This window comes from Leptomonas pyrrhocoris (assembly GCF_001293395.1).
Source record: "Leptomonas pyrrhocoris isolate H10 chromosome Unknown, whole genome shotgun sequence".
NCBI lineage: Eukaryota > Euglenozoa > Kinetoplastea > Trypanosomatida > Trypanosomatidae > Leptomonas > Leptomonas pyrrhocoris.
This window is the reverse complement of record NW_015438367.1, coordinates 427,728-442,692: the sequence shown is the minus strand read 5'-3', so window position 1 is coordinate 442,692 and position 14,965 is coordinate 427,728. Positions and strand designations below refer to the sequence as shown.

Here is a 14,965-nt window from a genome sequence, read left to right as displayed (position 1 = left end):
AAGGAGTCCAAAGCATGAAAAACTTTGGTGAAATAAAATCGTGTGTCGTGGTTCTTCATGTTGAGCACAGTCATCACCACCAATCGACAGAAGAAAAAAAGGGTTTAGAAGATAGAATTGAACAACAGTTGTAAAGAAGAAAGAAAAACACTGTTAATGTATCGGCTTTCAAGCGAGCTAACAAGAAGAGAAGAAAAAACAGTTAAAGGGACTCAAGAAGCCCTGATTTGGGTGTCTTCGGAAGCTTTCTAGTGTCCACAGAGCAAAGTACAAGACGTGCACAACGCACGAAACGACGAGAGGGACTCAAGAAGAAAAACAAAACCGCCTGCCCAGAATAAAAGGTATGCCAACACAAACACCACCCACAGCAAAAAAGAAGGAGTTAAACTGAAATAATCATCACCCTCGTCCCTTCTGAGAGAGGTGGCTGCTTCAATCCACTTTCCAATGCTCCCTCATAGCAGCTCACACGCGGCTTTCTTTCCAGGTCTTTCTTCTATTGAGCAGCAAAAGGCTGGAAGAAGAAGTCACCAGCTCCACAGCGAGAACGCGAGTATACATTTTTTTGTCCTAATTAATAATTTGACAGTGAAAAGCTGTCGTGCGTGAGGGCAGCAAAGCACCCACCCTCTCCCCCACACTCGAAGAAAGAGAAACGAAGCCGCGTGTCGAGGCGTGCGTTCGGCATACGGGTAGAACATTCCTTGAATGGAGGGTAGAAAACACACCGTACACACAGCCACGGTCGTTACGCCAAACACAGGTCAGAGTGAAGCTAATGCAGAAAACGCGCTAACTCCGTGCACCATTTTCGTTCGAGTCACGGCAAAGGGATGTGCGAGTTTTCCGCACGCTGGCGCACACACGCGCACTGCGGCTCGCGCTTCGCTCAGTGCTTGGCGGTGTCGTAATCTTCTCCTCCTTCGGCGGACGCGTCCACGACGTGATGCCGAGCAGCACCACCGCGATGATCTCCAGGCCCCACGACGCAACCATCAGCGCGAAGCCGGCGGTGTAGGGGTACTTGCCCTTGTAGCTGGTGCCGTCGCACATGCTCATGGTGTACACGCTGGCGACGCAGGCGAAGGAGATGAGCGTGCACGGGATGCAGGCGGCGGCCAGCGAGAAGGCGATGACGGGGGGCAGGTTGATCTGCGTGTTGAGCAGGATGCCGAAGACGAGGCCGATGAAGCCGAGGACGGACGCCATGACGGCGAAGGCGGCGGCGGCGTGCATGGTGCTGGTGCGGCGGTTGCAGCCGAAGGCGTCGTTGCCCGTCAGGTCGTACGGCACGTCGCCGCAGAACTTGCGGTAGCCCCACATGGTGTAGCAGCCGTGGCCGGACGGGGAGTGGGGGTCCTGGAACTGCGCGGTGGGCGTGGCGACGAAGGCGAAGGCCCACGCGACGAAGTGGATCAGCGTGAAGGCCATCACGCCGGTGTAGTAGGGCAGGCAGGCGGGCATCGTGTCGAGCGGCGGGGCGGCGGGGTTTTCGGTAGGTTAGTGAATGATCACGAGTAAAGTGGATAGCGTAAAGTAAGCTGAGGAGGCTTGCCTTGGTCGCGGAAGGAGAAGAAACTGCAAGTGATAGTGGCGTGGCGTTGTCGCAGAGGCAGTGCGTGACGAGAGGGGGAAAATGGTCGTTGGCCCGAGTGCACCGGTAAAGGGAGAGAGTAGGGAAGAGTTAAGAGAGAGAGAGGTGAACACGAGGAAGGCATGTGCCGTTAGCGGCCGCATCGACACGACAAGATGGAAGGTGAGGCGCAGTACGTTCCCCTCTCTCGCGAGTGCGGAAAGAAAAACGGTTCGTCAACATAATAATTGATGGAGTGGCCAGTCGAGAGCGCTCCTCGCTGAAACCCAAACATGCACACATCACGTTCGTTTTTGTCAAAAAAAAATCAAAACAAATACAAAAACACCGTCCTGTCATGCGCTCACCACGGAGCCGGTTAAAATGTTGCTGCCCTCAAAGAAGAGAACTTCGCAGAGAGAGTCCTTCCGTGGGGTGTCCAACACTGTTGCTTCTTTTTTTCTCCTTTTTTTAATATTAGTGGGTTGACGACGAAGTCGCGCATCACAGATACACTTGTAGGGGTATAATAATGTGTTTGTGTCTACGCATTTATATATTTAAAGCCTTTTCCCCTATTCTCTGCCTCTTCTCCTTGTGCCGGAGCGACTCGGTGTGGTCTACCGAGGCAACTTCTCGGCCACTATTCCTCTGCGAAAAAAAACAGCACCCGTTGACTCAGCCATCTGAGTGATGTGGTCCGTCGTGGCCGAGGGCCAACGCTGCACACAACGGAGAAGTGCTTAGTGATACATTACCCGAAGGGATAAAGCAGTCGGAAGCACCGAAGAGAATGAAAAGGAGGGGATAGCGTAAGAGAAGAATAGGGAGACAAGGGAAAGAAGGAGTAGAAGAAAAAAGAAAAAGCGAAGCACACAGACAAACAAAAAGAAGAGGAGTAAAAGTGTTAAAGTACATTGTTGTTCACGTGGAAGACGGTCGAAAGGGATCCAGCCTCGTTACGCGATGACGACGAAGACCCACGAAACGAAACGTTAAACCGAGTTCGTTCTATTTTGAGTCCTTCTTCTCCTGTGTTCCTACCCAGGAGGGTGGAGGGATGGAGAAAAAACAAATCATCAGCGACAGCGAGAAGAGAAACATAAATAAAAATAGTTAATAGAGTTCTACGCTGGTTCAATAAGCAAACAACAACAACAACAGCAGCAGAAATGAAGTTACACTGCCGTTTCGATGAAGCGTATACATTAATGTTTTTGTTTCCATTTTGACAATGTCACCGCCCCCACACTTCTTCCTTTATCGCTTTTTTAAAAAGAGAAAGTTTCCAGCTTAACGGGGTTCGAAATGAATTTTTTGTTTTCTTTTGAAGCAACGAAGAAATAAAAGTACCGGAATCAAGGCAAATGAATGTGTGTGTGCGTGTGTGTTGCTGTATAGGAAGAAGACACACACGCACGTGCACACACGCAACACCGAAGGGGGGTTAAACAACAATAAAAGACGCGTGTATTTGACACATACACATCGCTCACAAGAAGACGCCAGAGCAAAAAAAAAAGCCAAAGTAAATGTAAGACAGGCAGCGATTTTTGGGAAAAGGGGGTTAAAGAACACGGATCTGCTTGCGGACCACACGCAAACACACAAGAAATAAAAATAAAAGGAAAAAAAGAAACAGTCATATTGACAAGAATGGGGGGGGGGGGTAAACGAAGAGAGAGAAAAGCACTCGGTTGGCAGTTACTGGACAATGGAGATGCACTTCTCTGGCGATTCTCGGCATCACGGCGCTGCAACCCCGAGCGTCTTCTCAACTCCTTTTCTCTCTCTCTCGCTCTATATTGACTACTACCCCACGTAGGGTAACCACACCAAGTCCTCCTTGTCGTGTTGGCCTAACGTACGTAGCACGTCTTTTGCAGTTCCGTGAAGCTCAACGGGAAGGGGCACATGAACCACTCGCTTCCAATACAACAAGCATACGTATCTCCCTCACCTTTGCCGATGCAACCCATTCGCGGCACACACGCGCCCACACGCACACGGTGGAGACGCATACCCACATCACTTTGGTCAGGAAAGCACGTGTGCTCCCTTTGTATACATTTTGGAATCCCCGACGGACACTCACACTCGCAAACGTACGTCCTCACGTTTTAGCTCCAGCATGAGTCTTGGTGAGGAAGGAAACAATCAATGAATGAACTGAGCACGAGGCAGTCGCAGCAGGCGAGGAAGCAAATCGCCCGATTCGCGGCAGCTAGGATATAACACACCTTCACTGCTTCTCTTTTCCTTCATGTGACTAGCGGTTCCTGCCGTGTCAGCTTCCCGAGTGACACGGTCAACGAGGAGAGAAGAGACGAAGTGGGGGGGGGGGGAACGGCAAGAGGGGGAAAAGAGAAGACCAAAAGAAAAAAGAGGCGACCATGACAGGGAAACGAAGAAGAGAAACGACGATATATCAAACTAGCGCGTGCATCCACAGATGCGAGAGCGGGGGCAGTCGTCGGACAAGCAATACAAACGGAGACGCATGGAGGCGCACGCACATACACACACAACAACAACAAAAATAGGAAGAGCAAAGTACGGATCAGCAACGAGCTCCCCTTCGAGTAGGAGTTCCCTTCGCAAAACACCACCACCACCCCTCTTCGAGAAAGAGAAGAATTCGCCCCCCCTCCTTGTTTCCGGTTGTGTGTAGGGGTTGGTCGGCGCGTGTATTAGAAGAAGGAGACGAGGACGAGAACAACGACGTTGATAATCTGTAGGCACCACGCCGTCACCATCAAACCAAACCCGGCCCCGTAGTCCATAAAGGCGGACGCCTTCACTCCGTTGCTGGTGGACGTCGAGCACATCCGCTCCGAGTACACACCCGCGACGCAGGCCCAGCTGATGAGAATCGTCAACACCGACAGACACGTGAGGATGAGAGGGATGAGGACGGCGCAGGGGATGCGCAGAAGCATAAGGATGCCGAAGACGAGAGCGGCCAGTGTGGTACAGATGGAGAAGATCGCGAAGGCCGCCCCGCCGTTCATGTTGTTGCGGCGGTGTGCGCAGCCAAAGGCTTCGATGCCCGTCGCGCTGCGCTTCGCATTGCTGCATTTGATCTTGGCCCCAAAGAAGGTCCAGCACGCGTCCGATCCCTTGAACTTGAGCTGGTCAATGGGGGTGCTCACCAGGACAAAGAGGAAGACGGTGAACTGCAGGGCGCAGAAGATCACAGCGCCAACGAACGGTGGAAGAAGACCCATTTTTTGCCCTTTGCCCTTTGCTCGGTCTGTTGCGTGTGTGTGAAAAGGAGAAATGAACGAAGCAAAATGGAAGAAGGAGAACTTTGTTTGGTGAAGAGAACAGAAGAAAAGAAGGAGCTACGGTGGAATGGAGAAGCGACGTGCGGGGGAGTCTTTGGCGCTTACGTCGTGCAGAAGCAGGAAAGAGTGAAATCTAAATCTGCGGAGGAGTTTGCACGTTAGACGGCGGAGCGTACAGAAACGGGGCATTCATTCGGCGAACACCGCAACGAGCAGCCGATGTAAAGAGAGAATTCAACACAGAAAAACGGAGAACAAACAACAAAGGAATTGTACGGGGTGAGATGTAGAGCAGAGTTGCGAGCAGCGATGAAGCACGTGTTTTTGCTGTTTTCCATTCGTGTGTGTAACGTGCATAACACAACAGCAACAGCAGCGAGTGCGGCCCTGTTCCCTTTCTACCCCCTTTAAACACCAAAGGTGCGGAGCGCACGCAACGGAAAACGCCAGCCGTGCCTTTACAGGAAGTAGTTTATTCCTTTCCTCTTATTTATATACCTGACGGATAATGATAGATGCCGTGTTTCTAGCGTCAAACAAGGCGCAGTTCTGAGGAAAAACATATTAACAGGATGATGATTAAATCTATCTATCTATCTATCTATCTATATATATACATATATACAGAGAAGGTGTGTCCCAAAGTAGAAGGGAAGGCAGCTTCACAAGTTTGCCATGGCGCCTACCCGACACGGCCATCCGAGTGGTAGCCACACGTGCACCTCCCTGATGAGATGTCCGTAGCCGTTATTATCAAAAAAAGCCACTTCGATCGCACACCCACCCACCAACACACGCACCACTGAAGTCATCCACATATACAAAGAAAGGTGACATAAAAATGAGTAGAAGACGTCTCAATCGATTTGCCCATCGAGACAGTCCAATGAAACTTCGGCGAAGGAAAACCCTTTGGGCAATGCTGCAGCCTTACTTCTGAGAAAAAAAAAACAAAAGTTGAGATACGCATGTAGCAAGAGGAGTACAAATGAGCAACGGAAAAGAACCCCCCCCCCCCGCCCACACACAGACGCGGCGTGCACCGCATCTCTGATGGCGGAGAGCCTAACCAGAGAGCCCACTAGCAGGAGAATCCGAAAACACCGCGTGACTCGCCGCCCACGACAGCGGCGAGCGAAGTTGCTTCCGTGTGTTACCTCCAGCCCTCCCTTTTCACCCTCACACACATACACAAACTCTACGTCCCGCAAAAACAGAAGAACAAACAGGAGGATCACGCAAAGCCAAGCACGCAGAGAAGCGTTAGATCAACGAGCTGCAAACACGCGGCCGTCACCATCATTCCAAAGCCAGTGCCGTACTGAACAGCAAGCTTGAAGGGACTGCGCCGCACACACATCTGTCGATTGTACACCACGGCTAGACAAGCCCAGCTCACCACCGTCGTTGCGGAAGCGATGCACGAGAGCACCAGAGGAAGGAGAACCGCACATGGGATGCGCAGCACCATCAGAATTGCCAACACCATCGCTGCGAGCGTCACGGCGATGGAGAGGACGGCAAAGACGGCGCTGACGATCACGTAGTCCCGCCGCTCTGCACAGTGGAACGCCGCAGTTCCCGTGCGTGTGACGTGCAGCTGGCGGCATCGCTGCTTGTGGCCGAAGAGGGTATAGCAGCCCGTTCCCACGACGGATCTTTCCTCGAACTGCTCGAGTGGCGTTGCCACCACGACCAACACAAAGACACACGTTTCGATTACGGCAAAGACGATGGCGCCTACAAACCGTGTTAGGAGTCGCATGCTTTATAGTGCGAATAGCTCGAGTCAATGAAATGCGCATTAAAAAAGAAAAGGAAGGAGGATACCGGTCCGGGGAAAAAGAACTAAGAATGAGAGGGATAGGGACAACGCCTTACAATAGTAATAATAATAATAGTAAGAGATATCGAAAGGGAAAAACGCTTGCTTTGCGAGGCAGCTACGCGAAAGCGTTCACTCTGGTACGATAAAAGTAGAAGTGCAGGTACAAGGGTCATCGGCAGAATGCCGCTGAGCACACGTGCTGGGACCCGAGGATGGACCAACACACAAAAGCGAAGACAACAACGAAACGCACACCAGTTGGAGCAGGAAGAAATGAAGAAGGAAATTTACGCGTGCCCGTTAAGCATGTGCGAGCCTGCTGTATTAGAATAGAGTGCACAGTGTTCGTCGTTGGAGCGTGCTGGTGCTTGCCCGACAAAAAGAAAAGAGGAGAAAAAACTCAGATGAGAAGGACGAGGTGAGGAAACCCAATTCAAGAGGAGCGGTGCGCGATGTTACGTGGTTTCTTGGTGCGACTCAGCTGCAGGGGTAGCAACAGTAGACACGCACACACACAGTAAAAGTAAAGGAAGAAGTTAAGCCCTATCCAGGTGTAGTGTCAACGGAAACGGCAGCAACAAAGACAACATCCCACAATTGCGGATCAAATATATATCTGATTAAGCGGCGCAAATTGCGCGCCTTCAGAGGAAGAAAGCTTTGTGAGCTATTCGTCAAGATATCCAGCGTCAAACGAAACCGTATTCATGAAGGGGCACAGCTGAGATACCTCATCCATGACACGTGGACAGCGAGAAGACGAAATCAAAAGAGGAGCTCAGGGATCCAACGTACTCCAGACACACACACACACACACACATAAGTCCACAAAAGTGACGTTCGTGAGTTCTGCGAAGATAAGAAGCAAACGACGTCGTACTGGTCGATGTGTTCTGATGACGCTTCCCGGACGCAAACACGCTGAGATGAAGAAAAGCAAACACCTCGGCGTGTGACGGCCAGCAGAAAAAAAAACGGCGGTTATGCTCTGTACGTTAGACACATAGATATGAAGTCGTGACACGGCAACAAAGAGATGGAGAGAGAGAGAGCGCCGATAAGGGGCGAGGAATAACGTCGTGTTAAAATGACGACGACAACAAATGATAGTAAAGAAAGCAAAGAACAAAGAAGAGAAGATAACGAGAAGAGGAGAGGGCGAGTCAGTGATGAAGGAGAGTGTGGTCATCATGTGGGCATCCTCCAGTGCGTATGTGAGGGCCACCACGCGCATCGGATAAGCCATTTGCCCATCCAACAAACGTAAAAGCTCTGGTAACGCAGGCAGCTATCAAAAAAAAATTGTGATATTCAAGGGGAAGAGTCGAACTACAACGTGGTTCCATCTTCGCAACCCCCCTTCCGGCAATGCAATGTTCCATGCCATGTGCATCAACGGAGACACGTTCTTTTTTTAAATCCTTCTTCTTTCAATCCTCTCACCATGCCACCACACCATCGGCCACATTTTGTTGTTGCACCTCCACAAACAAACAAACAAACAATCACAAGAGGTAATCGAGCGATGAGCTAGATGGGGGAATGTTCATAATAAGAAAAACGATGGCATCCGGGTAATAAAAAATATATAAACAGAGATATTCTCCGTCAAGAGTGTTTTAGGTACTTGAAAACCAACAAGACGTGCAGGAAATACTCAGCGCCACCGTCCTTTGGTACGTCATCTTTCTGCGCGTCTAAGATGCTGTGCGTGTGAGGCAGTGAAAGCGGCGGTGGAGCTGGAATTTATATATATATATCCGTGAAAACAGCATTACAAAAAGAAGTAACAAATAAAATAAAAATACAGAAAAAGGTGTATATTCTCTCTCTTTCATCTCGAATTCACTCACACGCACACACAAATCTTACGACGTGGAAGTGGAGGTATTTCAAACTAAGACACAGCGCTCGTGAGTAGAGATAAAAAACAAAACAAGAACAACAACAACAACAACGGAAAGTTAGGTCCTCAGTCAGCGCTGCACTCGGTCCCTTTCTGTTGGCGTCGTGGGAGGAGGCTAAAAGAAAAATATGAAAAAAACTGCGCACGTTTTATACAAAGCTAAAGTAACAACACAAACGGAGCAATCCATAGAAGAAAAAAGGCTATTAATGAAGAAAGAAGAAGAAAAACCGAAATTGTGTATAAGCAGACATGATCAGCACTGCGCTACGACAACGAGATGCAGGTGTGCTTCCTTTTCCACGAGTCCTTCTGATGCCATGACACTGCTGCATAGCACACCTGTTCATCTCTTCACGCGATGCTCCTACGGAGAGGACATCCTCAGCCCAGCCTCGGTGCGTACTCCTCATCTCCACCGCACTCCCCGCACGCCACCGCTTCGCTTCTGCACACGGACCTCGCGGAAAGCTCCCGCTGGCAGGCAGCGCAACTTACACGGGGACGTCCTCAGCTCTTCTTCCGCTCCGGCACTGGACGTCACGGGGTGATGCGTGCGGTGGAACGCTGGCGCCGCGCGGGCGAACGATGGGAGAGGGCAAGAGCGAGCGCGGCAGACGTCGCTGACGAGAAGGGGCACCGGCTGCACGGAGGTCAAATAAACAACGAAACACATATATATGTATATATTTATGTATATGTGAAACAGAAGAGAAAATACGCAGGGAAATGAAGCATTAGGTGGGGAACAAAATAGTTAGCGGTCATTCAGAGTCGGATGAATCATCCGCGGACAGGGGAGAGGAGGAGGGAGACCCGACAGCGCGCTCGGACGCTCTCTCGCCTCCTCCCTCCGTCCCATCTCGCACGCTGGCGCACACACGCGCACTGCGACTCGCGCTCCGCTCAGTTCTTGGCGGCGTTGTCCTCCTCCTCCTTCGGCGGACGCGTCCACGACGTGATGCCGAGCAGCACCACCGCGATGATCTCCAGGCCCCACGACGCAACCATCAGCGCGAAGCCGGCGGTGTAGGGGTACTTGCCCTTGTAGCTGGTGCCGTCGCACATGCTCATGGTGTACACGCTGGCGACGCAGGCGAAGGAGATGAGCGTGCACGGGATGCAGGCGGCGGCCAGCGAGAAGGCGATGACGGGGGGCAGGTTGATCTGCGTGTTGAGCAGGATGCCGAAGACGAGGCCGATGAAGCCGAGGACGGACGCCATGACGGCGAAGGCGGCGGCGGCGTGCATGGTGCTGGTGCGGCGGTTGCAGCCGAAGGCGTCGTTGCCCGTCAGGTCGTACGGCACGTCGCCGCAGAACTTGCGGTAGCCCCACATGGTGTAGCAGCCGTGGCCGGACGGGGAGTGGGGGTCCTGGAACTGCGCGGTGGGCGTGGCGACGAAGGCGAAGGCCCACGCGACGAAGTGGATCAGCGTGAAGGCCATCACGCCGGTGTAGTAGGGCAGGCAGGCGGGCATCGTGTCGAGCGGCGGGGCGGCGATGCGGCGATGCGGTGGGGGTGGGTACTAGGGGAGATGCTTTAGTGCGTGGAGGTGTCCGGGCGGGCAGAGCGTGAGGGAGCGTGCTTGTGGGTGCGGTGGCGTTTACACTGCGGCGGGGTGGGGGCAGGGGGTAGACGGTGTGGGGAGAGAGCGGAGCGATGAGAGAGAGACGAGAGATGAGGGGGAGGGGAGCAGCAGGCGTCACGAAGGACAATCCGGCGAGGGCTGGGCAGCAGGCATCGGTGCCGGCACTGGGTGAATACGCGGGGTCGCAGCGACGAGGCCGCCACACCGGCACAGATACCGCTACAACACAACGCAACACCGCTTGCTCGCTGCCGCGCAGAGCATGTAGCAGATAGGGTGCTCGCCAACGCGACGGGGCGCGCGAAGAGCGAAGACAATAACGATACGCAAGATGAGGGCATATTAGTATGTACACCAGACGAGGTGAAACGTCTACCATGTTCCCTCGGGGCGCGCGAAACAAAGAAGGAAAACTCACGACAGCGTAAGGGAAAGGGCGTTAGCATTAATGGCACGGGGGCGGCGTGGAACGTGTTTGATGCCAGAGCGGTGCTCTGCGCGGGAGTGCGTGCGTGTCTGCGTGCCTGCGGTGTGAAAGGAAAGAAAGAGAACGAAGACGATGCAGGCACACACGCGCGCCTCCTAGCACACGTATATATGTTATATGGCTATATAAATCTGTGCGGGCGATACAAAACAATTGGAGAAAGTTAACGTACGAGAAGCTCAATCGAGAACACAACACAGAGAGACTTCATCGCTTTAGGGAGTTCGCCACGATAAGCACCAGAAAAGAGAACTTCAAAACCACAACACAGAGGTACTCGACGGCGGCGACGGACAACACTCCAACACAGCGGTACACCACCGGAGAGGGCGAGAGCGCAACTGCACGACGGCAAAGCACGCGGTGACGCGTTGATGCAGGCGACTGTCCTGCTCTCTCCAACCCATCTCTCACCCGTCTCGCGAGCGAAAGAACAGGCGCTTCTCTTCCTCGAACCTGCGTGGGAGTGTGACGCTCGCACAGGGGGACGTCCTCAGCTCTTCTTCCGCTCCGGCACTGGACGTCACGGGGTGATGCGTGCGGTGGAACGCTGGCGCCGCGCGGGCGAACGATGGGAGAGGGCAAGAGCGAGCGCGGCAGACGTCGCTGACGAGAAGGGGCACCGGCTGCACGGAGGTCAAATAAACAACGAAACACATATATATGTATATATTTATGTATATGTGAAACAGAAGAGAAAATACGCAGGGAAATGAAGCATTAGGTGGGGAACAAAATAGTTAGCGGTCATTCAGAGTCGGATGAATCATCCGCGGACAGGGGAGAGGAGGAGGGAGACCCGACAGCGCGCTCGGACGCTCTCTCGCCTCCTCCCTCCGTCCCATCTCGCACGCTGGCGCACACACGCGCACTGCGACTCGCGCTCCGCTCAGTTCTTGGCGGCGTTGTCCTCCTCCTCCTTCGGCGGACGCGTCCACGACGTGATGCCGAGCAGCACCACCGCGATGATCTCCAGGCCCCACGACGCAACCATCAGCGCGAAGCCGGCGGTGTAGGGGTACTTGCCCTTGTAGCTGGTGCCGTCGCACATGCTCATGGTGTACACGCTGGCGACGCAGGCGAAGGAGATGAGCGTGCACGGGATGCAGGCGGCGGCCAGCGAGAAGGCGATGACGGGGGGCAGGTTGATCTGCGTGTTGAGCAGGATGCCGAAGACGAGGCCGATGAAGCCGAGGACGGACGCCATGACGGCGAAGGCGGCGGCGGCGTGCATGGTGCTGGTGCGGCGGTTGCAGCCGAAGGCGTCGTTGCCCGTCAGGTCGTACGGCACGTCGCCGCAGAACTTGCGGTAGCCCCACATGGTGTAGCAGCCGTGGCCGGACGGGGAGTGGGGGTCCTGGAACTGCGCGGTGGGCGTGGCGACGAAGGCGAAGGCCCACGCGACGAAGTGGATCAGCGTGAAGGCCATCACGCCGGTGTAGTAGGGCAGGCAGGCGGGCATCGTGTCGAGCGGCGGGGCGGCGATGCGGCGATGCGGTGGGGGTGGGTACTAGGGGAGATGCTTTAGTGCGTGGAGGTGTCCGGGCGGGCAGAGCGTGAGGGAGCGTGCTTGTGGGTGCGGTGGCGTTTACACTGCGGCGGGGTGGGGGCAGGGGGTAGACGGTGTGGGGAGAGAGCGGAGCGATGAGAGAGAGACGAGAGATGAGGGGGAGGGGAGCAGCAGGCGTCACGAAGGACAATCCGGCGAGGGCTGGGCAGCAGGCATCGGTGCCGGCACTGGGTGAATACGCGGGGTCGCAGCGACGAGGCCGCCACACCGGCACAGATACCGCTACAACACAACGCAACACCGCTTGCTCGCTGCCGCGCAGAGCATGTAGCAGATAGGGTGCTCGCCAACGCGACGGGGCGCGCGAAGAGCGAAGACAATAACGATACGCAAGATGAGGGCATATTAGTATGTACACCAGACGAGGTGAAACGTCTACCATGTTCCCTCGGGGCGCGCGAAACAAAGAAGGAAAACTCACGACAGCGTAAGGGAAAGGGCGTTAGCATTAATGGCACGGGGGCGGCGTGGAACGTGTTTGATGCCAGAGCGGTGCTCTGCGCGGGAGTGCGTGCGTGTCTGCGTGCCTGCGGTGTGAAAGGAAAGAAAGAGAACGAAGACGATGCAGGCACACACGCGCGCCTCCTAGCACACGTATATATGTTATATGGCTATATAAATCTGTGCGGGCGATACAAAACAATTGGAGAAAGTTAACGTACGAGAAGCTCAATCGAGAACACAACACAGAGAGACTTCATCGCTTTAGGGAGTTCGCCACGATAAGCACCAGAAAAGAGAACTTCAAAACCACAACACAGAGGTACTCGACGGCGGCGACGGACAACACTCCAACACAGCGGTACACCACCGGAGAGGGCGAGAGCGCAACTGCACGACGGCAAAGCACGCGGTGACGCGTTGATGCAGGCGACTGTCCTGCTCTCTCCAACCCATCTCTCACCCGTCTCGCGAGCGAAAGAACAGGCGCTTCTCTTCCTCGAACCTGCGTGGGAGTGTGACGCTCGCACAGGGGGACGTCCTCAGCTCTTCTTCCGCTCCGGCACTGGACGTCACGGGGTGATGCGTGCGGTGGAACGCTGGCGCCGCGCGGGCGAACGATGGGAGAGGGCAAGAGCGAGCGCGGCAGACGTCGCTGACGAGAAGGGGCACCGGCTGCACGGAGGTCAAATAAACAACGAAACACATATATATGTATATATTTATGTATATGTGAAACAGAAGAGAAAATACGCAGGGAAATGAAGCATTAGGTGGGGAACAAAATAGTTAGCGGTCATTCAGAGTCGGATGAATCATCCGCGGACAGGGGAGAGGAGGAGGGAGACCCGACAGCGCGCTCGGACGCTCTCTCGCCTCCTCCCTCCGTCCCATCTCGCACGCTGGCGCACACACGCGCACTGCGACTCGCGCTCCGCTCAGTTCTTGGCGGCGTTGTCCTCCTCCTCCTTCGGCGGACGCGTCCACGACGTGATGCCGAGCAGCACCACCGCGATGATCTCCAGGCCCCACGACGCAACCATCAGCGCGAAGCCGGCGGTGTAGGGGTACTTGCCCTTGTAGCTGGTGCCGTCGCACATGCTCATGGTGTACACGCTGGCGACGCAGGCGAAGGAGATGAGCGTGCACGGGATGCAGGCGGCGGCCAGCGAGAAGGCGATGACGGGGGGCAGGTTGATCTGCGTGTTGAGCAGGATGCCGAAGACGAGGCCGATGAAGCCGAGGACGGACGCCATGACGGCGAAGGCGGCGGCGGCGTGCATGGTGCTGGTGCGGCGGTTGCAGCCGAAGGCGTCGTTGCCCGTCAGGTCGTACGGCACGTCGCCGCAGAACTTGCGGTAGCCCCACATGGTGTAGCAGCCGTGGCCGGACGGGGAGTGGGGGTCCTGGAACTGCGCGGTGGGCGTGGCGACGAAGGCGAAGGCCCACGCGACGAAGTGGATCAGCGTGAAGGCCATCACGCCGGTGTAGTAGGGCAGGCAGGCGGGCATCGTGTCGAGCGGCGGGGCGGCGATGCGGCGATGCGGTGGGGGTGGGTACTAGGGGAGATGCTTTAGTGCGTGGAGGTGTCCGGGCGGGCAGAGCGTGAGGGAGCGTGCTTGTGGGTGCGGTGGCGTTTACACTGCGGCGGGGTGGGGGCAGGGGGTAGACGGTGTGGGGAGAGAGCGGAGCGATGAGAGAGAGACGAGAGATGAGGGGGAGGGGAGCAGCAGGCGTCACGAAGGACAATCCGGCGAGGGCTGGGCAGCAGGCATCGGTGCCGGCACTGGGTGAATACGCGGGGTCGCAGCGACGAGGCCGCCACACCGGCACAGATACCGCTACAACACAACGCAACACCGCTTGCTCGCTGCCGCGCAGAGCATGTAGCAGATAGGGTGCTCGCCAACGCGACGGGGCGCGCGAAGAGCGAAGACAATAACGATACGCAAGATGAGGGCATATTAGTATGTACACCAGACGAGGTGAAACGTCTACCATGTTCCCTCGGGGCGCGCGAAACAAAGAAGGAAAACTCACGACAGCGTAAGGGAAAGGGCGTTAGCATTAATGGCACGGGGGCGGCGTGGAACGTGTTTGATGCCAGAGCGGTGCTCTGCGCGGGAGTGCGTGCGTGTCTGCGTGCCTGCGGTGTGAAAGGAAAGAAAGAGAACGAAGACGATGCAGGCACACACGCGCGCCTCCTAGCACACGTATATATGTTATATGGCTATATAAATCTGTGCGGGCGATACAAAACAATTGGAGAAAGTTAACGT

At 54.8% G+C, this 14,965-nt stretch overlaps 6 protein-coding genes across 8 annotated transcripts; all 6 read right to left on the bottom strand.

Annotated features, from left to right (window-relative positions):
- Positions 1-795: 795 nt before the first annotated feature.
- Positions 796-2,320, bottom strand: ABB37_05682 (amastin-like surface protein-like protein; the record flags this gene model as incomplete). 2 transcript variants are annotated; one of them, XM_015803802.1, is made up of 1 exon in its annotated part: positions 796-2,320. In XM_015803802.1, the coding sequence occupies exon 1, from the start codon at positions 1,465-1,467 to the stop codon at positions 796-798; it is 672 nt and encodes a 223-aa protein (XP_015657627.1). In that variant the 5' UTR covers positions 1,468-2,320. The 2 variants fall into 2 exon arrangements, with proteins under 2 accessions (XP_015657627.1, XP_015657628.1); XM_015803803.1 differs by having other exon boundaries at positions 796-1,583.
- Positions 2,321-4,266: 1,946 nt separating this feature from the next.
- ABB37_05681 (amastin-like surface protein-like protein) lies at positions 4,267-5,004 on the bottom strand (the record flags this gene model as incomplete). Of its 2 annotated transcripts, none has more annotated exons than XM_015803800.1 (1): positions 4,267-5,004. In XM_015803800.1, exon 1 carries the CDS (start codon positions 4,801-4,803, stop codon positions 4,267-4,269), a length of 537 nt encoding a protein of 178 aa, XP_015657625.1. In that variant the 5' UTR covers positions 4,804-5,004. The 2 variants fall into 2 exon arrangements, with proteins under 2 accessions (XP_015657625.1, XP_015657626.1); XM_015803801.1 differs by having other exon boundaries at positions 4,267-4,998.
- Positions 5,005-6,097: 1,093 nt separating this feature from the next.
- ABB37_05680 (amastin-like surface protein-like protein) lies at positions 6,098-6,628 on the bottom strand (the record flags this gene model as incomplete). The annotated part of the gene is made up of 1 exon (XM_015803799.1): positions 6,098-6,628. The coding sequence occupies one exon, from the start codon at positions 6,626-6,628 to the stop codon at positions 6,098-6,100; it is 531 nt and encodes a 176-aa protein (XP_015657624.1).
- Positions 6,629-9,504: 2,876 nt separating this feature from the next.
- ABB37_05679 (amastin-like surface protein-like protein) lies at positions 9,505-10,210 on the bottom strand (the record flags this gene model as incomplete). The annotated part of the gene is made up of 1 exon (XM_015803798.1): positions 9,505-10,210. The coding sequence occupies exon 1, from the start codon at positions 10,075-10,077 to the stop codon at positions 9,505-9,507; it is 573 nt and encodes a 190-aa protein (XP_015657623.1). The 5' UTR covers positions 10,078-10,210.
- A 1,354-nt stretch (positions 10,211-11,564) lies between these two features.
- ABB37_05678 (amastin-like surface protein-like protein) lies at positions 11,565-12,270 on the bottom strand (the record flags this gene model as incomplete). The annotated part of the gene is made up of 1 exon (XM_015803797.1): positions 11,565-12,270. The coding sequence occupies exon 1, from the start codon at positions 12,135-12,137 to the stop codon at positions 11,565-11,567; it is 573 nt and encodes a 190-aa protein (XP_015657622.1). The 5' UTR covers positions 12,138-12,270.
- A 1,354-nt stretch (positions 12,271-13,624) lies between these two features.
- ABB37_05677 (amastin-like surface protein-like protein) lies at positions 13,625-14,330 on the bottom strand (the record flags this gene model as incomplete). The annotated part of the gene is made up of 1 exon (XM_015803796.1): positions 13,625-14,330. The coding sequence occupies exon 1, from the start codon at positions 14,195-14,197 to the stop codon at positions 13,625-13,627; it is 573 nt and encodes a 190-aa protein (XP_015657621.1). The 5' UTR covers positions 14,198-14,330.
- Positions 14,331-14,965: the final 635 nt, after the last annotated feature.